At 31.6% G+C, this 7,013-nt stretch overlaps 2 protein-coding genes across 2 annotated transcripts; both read left to right on the forward strand.

Annotated features, from left to right (window-relative positions):
• Positions 1–1,354: 1,354 nt before the first annotated feature.
• Positions 1,355–1,837, forward strand: LOC107882665 (serine/threonine-protein kinase fray2-like). Its single transcript, XM_016801341.1, has one exon. The coding sequence runs from the start codon at positions 1,355–1,357 to the stop codon at positions 1,835–1,837; it is 483 nt and encodes a 160-aa protein (XP_016656830.1).
• A 3,865-nt stretch (positions 1,838–5,702) lies between these two features.
• On the forward strand, positions 5,703–6,092 carry LOC107882664. The gene has a single exon (XM_016801340.1). It carries the CDS (start codon positions 5,703–5,705, stop codon positions 6,090–6,092), a length of 390 nt encoding a protein of 129 aa, XP_016656829.1.
• Positions 6,093–7,013: the final 921 nt, after the last annotated feature.

Consider the following 7,013-nt stretch of genomic DNA (forward strand, 5'->3'; position numbering starts at 1 on the left):
ATTACCTGTTAAAGTAAAATAATACTTTTTGTGTGTTTTGGGTGCAGTAAAAACCCAGAACGCAATTTTGTGCGTGTGTAGATGAGTGAGTAACACATACGCGTTCGATTTTTGACTTATGACAAGACAATGTTTGTACCACGTGAGTACGGTTATTTTGCTAACCGTGCGTCTATACATATACACCAAGGTGAAAAACGTTTTGTAATATACTTATATATTAATATTAGGATTGAAGAGTAGGTTTCTTTATAAAAAAAAAAAAAAAAATTTAAATAGAATTTTAGTTCAATAATTTTCGAAAATTTTATTAAATTTTAAATAATCGCAAAAATATTTTACTTTAAGTTTTAAACTATTCAAAAATTAATTATTTAATGTTAAGCATAAATTAATTAAAGTACATTTTATTATGATATGAATGACGAACATCTTATAGCTTTGGAAAAAAAAATTACTAAATTGACCGATATTTATTTACAAAAGAAACCAGATCTTATTGAATTATGTAAATCTAAACAATTAAAAAGTGTAGGAACCGTAGATAACTTAAGGGCCAGATAATCTAGATACTATAAGGGGATCGTAGAATTAGACGACATCGAAGAAACTTTAAGCGATCTACAAAAACTCAAAATTTGTAATAGAAAATAAAAATCCAAAACACAAAATGGAAAAAATGATAATCAAAACGGATAGTTTTTCCGGACAAGGCGACATCAAAACATTCATCAGACAACATGAAAAAGCAGCACAGATCAACAATTGGCACGACAATGAAAAAATTAAGTTTTTATCAATATTTTTGAAAGATACTGCCAACATAATTTTACAAAATTTGGAAAACAAAGGAGGAGACTGTTCATGGGAAAATCTAAAAAACGAGTTCATAAATGAATTTCAACCCATAGGATACTCAATAATATTAAAAAACAAATTAGAAAATAGAAAACAGAACGATTTAGAATCAATTTCTAGTTTTATTACGGAAGTAGAATAACTGTGTAGCCAAGTACAAAAAGATATGAAAGAGGAAGAGATTTGCGTGTACATACTAAAAGGTATTAGGGAACCTATATTACACGCGACTTCACTGCATGATAATAGTACTTTAAAAAAATTGAAAGAAAATTTAAAAAAATATGAACTGATGCAATTTAGAATTAATTCTAGAAGTTCAGGTATCAGCGATTTCACGGAAATCTTAAATAAACAAGTAATGCAACTAAACAATGAAACTAAAGACAGCAATCAAGAAATAAAACGATTAAATAGAAAATTATAAGGAGTGGACAGCTATCATAAAAATAAAATCGATCAACTGTGTACCAAAATCGATCAACTGTGTACCGAAATGCATAATTTCATAAAATACGACAAGACCGTCAATTTTGAAGATAGATCACGCATGAAAGACAAAAGTCCATATCCAGGAAAAGCAGATCACGACGGCAGGAACAATTATAGGGAAAAAAGTCCTCATCCCGATAGATATAACGACAATAGGTTCAGAGATAATAACAGAAATACAAGAAATAGTAGAGACAGGTCTTATTCGAGGGACAGGGAAAATTCATTCAATAGGTCCAGTGGAGAAATGCGTAATAATAGAGAGAGGTCTTACGACAGATCCAGAGATACAAGCAGAAATCGATATAACAACAGAAATCGTGGAAATGAAGCAAATGGGAAACAGCACAGTAGGGACAACAGCAGGGACAGATACTCAAGATCCACAACGCCGGAAAAACTAAACAGAAGAGAAAACATAACATGCTACATATGCCATGAAGATGGACACTATGCTAACGATTGCAATTTTTCAAAAAACGAATAGCACCCGAGCTAAGAAAAAAATCGGAATATCTAACTCGGGGAATAAATAGCATTTATACAAAAACCGACACCTCAAAATTTAACAAAGATAAGCAAATTGAAAAAAATAATTACATACATTTTGTAGAAAATTGGTATAAATCAACAAATTCAAATAAATCAATCACTGAAGAGGTAAATAATAACGATGAAAAAATCATAGAAAACATAGTAACAATAAGTAGTTTGAACCCACTAAATGAATTTCAAAAATTCCTACTCAGCAATAACAATAGAACTGATTTCCGGTGCGATTACAGTGAACAGAAGGTAAACATTTTTTCATTACCAAATAATATCGCAATCGGTAATTGTACAAGTCAATGCCTTACTATGTCGAAGGGAACCGCATTACAATTTAGAAATAAATTTAACAACGTCCAAAATTTAATAGACCAAGAAAAAAAAAACGACAGAAATTGCTTATTTGAAAAACGGAAGACAATGGATTCTATACCACATAACAAAAAATAAATATTACGATAAATCAGCATACACTAACATTTTTAGCACTTTAGCTAACACTAGGAAATTTTGTATAGAAAATAATATTACTACCTTAGCATTACCCAAAATTTGCACTGGCCAAGACAAAAAGGATTGGAACGTTATTTCTACCATGATTAAATTTATTTTTCAAGACACGCAAATAAAAATTATAATATGCCTACTGCCAACGAATGAAAACGAAAAACAAAATAAATATTTTAAAAACAATGATTCGCAAACTACTAATATTACGATAGGTAAAAATTTCAATAACACAATCAACGATAATTTAAAGAATGAAATTACACTAATCGCTGGTTCATTCATAAAAACTGAAAACGTACCCGGAGACGGAGACTGTGGTGCCCACGCACTACGAATATGCTTAAAACAACATGGTATATATAGAAAAACGGTAGAATTATTAAACATGCTCGGCATTCCTAATTGCAAATCTGGCTACTATCTTAAAGATGACGATCTAGCATTTATCTGTGACCAATTCAATTTAAACTTATATTTAATACACGAAGATTCCGAAAATACAAACGCCATAATATATTGGAAATTAAATAGGAAAAATATTGGGATATTCAACAAAGACTATCATTGGACACCAGGAATCATCACAGAAACACATAAACCACGTCAATTCAAAAACATAATAATAAACACAGTTTTTCCCGACTTTAATACTGTAGAAAAAAATGTAGACCATTTCTTACACGAATGTTTCGATCGTTTACAATTATCACAACAAAACCCTGTAGAAAAAAATAAAAACGACAACAATCTTAAAACTGACAAATCAACAATATGGTACTCACAATTTTGCCAAGACTGCGAATATTTGTCCACGTCCAAGGATAGGCTAGACGACCTTGATGACAAAGAACAGTATTGGAGTGAGGGGGGAAATGTGATGTTTTGTGAAATATGCGGAAACTACATAAGAGAATATCGGAACCGGCCTATACAAGAAGACGAGAAAACCGTAGACACCAAAAACCAGCTAATTCAACACAAAAATAAAATTAAAATCAACAATCAAAATATAAGCAAAGACTCAGATATGGAACGAAAACAAAGAGTGCTATCCATAAAAACAAAACTAGACGGCAATGAACAAGACGCAATAATAGACACAGGCTCGAATTTATCATGTATAGATTATTCCCTAGCAAAAAATAAACAAGAAATTAAACCAAAAGAACAAATAAAAATAACTGGCGCAGATAATAATGAACTAATACAAAAAGGAACTACAGAAGTAACAATTACAATCAACACACTCAAATACCAAATCAAAGTATACGTCATTGAAAGACTTAATTGCAATTTACTATTAGGAAATGATTTTAATATCAAATACAACTTAATAATCGATTTTAAAAATAAAGAAATAAAAATTGAGAATAATACTATAAAAATGGACGAAATATGGTACGAACACAATACAAATCACAACATAAACATTTTTTCCGCTGGAAGCATTGTGTGTAAAAATCAAAGTAATGAAACGATAATTAATGAAAATGAAATAAAAGACGATCAAGGCACAATAATAAACATTTCGAAGGAGCTAAATAATGACCAACGCGCAAAAGCATGTAAATTAATAGAAAAATTTAAACATTTATTTACATCCGACCCATTAAACATAGGGTGTGCAAAGGTGGAGCCCTGCGAAATAAACTTAAAATCCGACAAACCCATATTTCAGCCACCGTACAGAACGCCTCCAATTCAAAGGGAAAAATTAAAGAAATTAATCAATAAAATGATTAAAGCCGACATTATCGAACCAAGTCGAAGTAATTACGCGGCACCAGTATTTTTAATTCCCAAAAAAGAAAAAGGCGAATACAGATTTCTAGTAGATTATAGGAAACTAAACAACGAAACAATTAGTGACAAACACCCTATACCTAGGTCACAAGACCTTTTTAGAAGCTTAGAGGGAGCAAAATACTACAGTTCTATCGACCTTTGCCAAGGTTATTTTCAGATTCCAGTAAAAAAGGAGGACCAAGATAAGACAGCCTTTATCAGGGATTTCGGACTATACAATTTTAAACGAATGCCTCAAGGTTTCAAAAACTCAGGCCCGATCTTTCAAAGAATTATCAACAATTTATTCAGTGATTTTTTATATAGAACAATGATAGCATACTTGGACGATATATGTTGTTACGGAAACGACTTTGAGGAAGCGTTATGCAGACTAGAGGAAATATTCAAAAGACTAGACGAAGCCGACTTAAAATTAAAAACTAGCAAATGCGTGATATTAGGTACCGAAATAGAATTATTAGGGCATAAGGTATCAAATAAAGGATTAACACTGTTGGAGAAAAATATAAAGGCGATAACACATTTTCCGATACCTACAAAAATTAAAGATGTAAGAGCTTTTATAGGATTAACTAGTTATTACAGAAAGTATATTAAACATTTTGCAAAAATTGCTACTCCACTCACCGACCTAACAAAAAAAGAAAATAAATTTCATTGGGACAGCTCTCAAGATAATGCATTTAATATATTAAAAAATGCCATAATAACGGCCCCCGTACTAGCTCATTTTGAGGATGAACTCCAAGTTTTCGTAACCACGGACGCATCACTAGAAGGACTCTCGGGAATTTTAGAACAAAACGACAAAGACGGGAAACGACACCCTATAGCATTCGCTTCAAGAAAATTAAAGGGGGGTGAAAGAAACTTTACTACCACTGAATTGGAAATGTCGGCAGTTGTTTTTGCAGTAAACTACTTTAAAGAATATTTATTGGGCAGAAAAGTAATAGTATTTAGCCACCATTCTAGCTTACAATACTACCAAACAATGAAAAATCCATCGTCCCGAATAACAAAATTTATTTTCAAATTATTAGAATTCGACATTGAAATTAAACACCGACCCGGCCTTTGGAACACAGCGGCGGACTGTTTATCACGGTACCCAGTAGACACGTTACAAGTAAAAGATATTTTCGAAACCATAGAGACTGAAGAAATAAATTTTGACACAGTAATATAGGAAAAATTAAAGAAAACCAATTAAACGACGAATTTTGCAAAGGAATCATATCCGCAATGAAAGAAAATAATAATTCAAAAATTCAAAATACAAAAGAAAATCTAGACAATTCCTAATTAAAGACGATATTTTATTTTTTAAAAATTGGTCACCGAACGGAGTAAAAAATCTATTAGTAATACCCAAAAAATTTGTCAATTTAGTTCTAAAATCTTACCATGAGTCAGCACTATCAGCACATTTCGGAATCACCAAAACATTAGCAAGACTAAAGAAAAAATACTACTGGCCAACAATGATACAAGACACAAACAAATTCATAAAAACCTGTGCATCATGTCAATTTTCAAAAAACCAAAACGGTAAAAAACCAGGTTTATTACAATCTATTCCGTTAACCGACACTAAACCCATGTCCAGACTTTGTTTCGACTATTTAGGACCGTTACCCACGTCAAAAGGTAAAAAATATTTAATAGTGGCTACTTGCAATGCAACCGAAATGGCTTTTGCAAAAGCTGTTACAAACGCAGACGCAGCTGCAACCATCGAATTTCTATTTGATATAATAACTACCTACGGTACGCCAAAATACTTCGTCAGCGACAGAGGCACACATGTTAAAAATACTGAAGTAAAAAACATATGTGAAAAAATTAGGAATAACTCAAATATTTTCGACTAGTTACCACCCCCAGAGCAACGGTATGACCGAACTTATGAATAAAATCATATGCAACGCTTTAACACACTACGTCGATAATAACCAAAAAAACTGGGCGCTATATTATAAAATGGTAATATTTGCGTATAATACACACCCACACTCAAGACTTGGTTACTCCTCATTCTACTTAATGTACGGCACGGAGGCAACGCAACCTTTAGATAACAAAATATTCCCACCAGAAACAGACCATAATAGAATCGAAGAAATAATACAACTACAAAAAGTTAGGCAAGATTTACCAAAATTAATAGAAGCGGAACAAATTAAGCAAAAAAAACAGTACGACAAAAGCCACAAGGAAGTAGAATACCAACCCGGCCAAAAGGTGCTAGTAAAAATAAAATTTCAGAAACAAGGAGAATCAAAGAAATTGGCACACAAATACAGAGGCCCCTTTGAAATTTTAGAAAGAATTTCGGACGTAAATTACAAAATTGCGTTAACACTAAAAGGAAAAGAGACGACGGACACTATACACGTAGACAGACTAAAGCCATACCATGAAAAATTAAATTAAGAAAATAATAATACTAATAAAAATACGTACTCACCCGATAGTCCAAAAGAAAAAAAAAAAAGAGAAAGAAAAAAAACAGAAATTCATCTTAATTATTAAAACACAAAACTATACACACACTCAAGTCCTTAACTACAAAAGTTTACACAAATAAAAACAAACACCTACACAATATAGACAGCTCAGGTTAACAACAAAAACTAACACACACATACACATGTATCTTACACGTAATATTCATAAATATTTACAGATGAACGATATCGAAAAACTCGCACAAAAAAAAAAAATTAAAAAAAATTACACTGTGAAATAAAAAAAGGCGAAAGGAAACATAAAAAAAAATTGAAAACGAAAAA

Source organism: Acyrthosiphon pisum, unplaced genomic scaffold (genome assembly GCF_005508785.2).
Source record: "Acyrthosiphon pisum isolate AL4f unplaced genomic scaffold, pea_aphid_22Mar2018_4r6ur Scaffold_21025;HRSCAF=22824, whole genome shotgun sequence".
NCBI classification, from domain to species: domain Eukaryota; kingdom Metazoa; phylum Arthropoda; class Insecta; order Hemiptera; family Aphididae; genus Acyrthosiphon; species Acyrthosiphon pisum.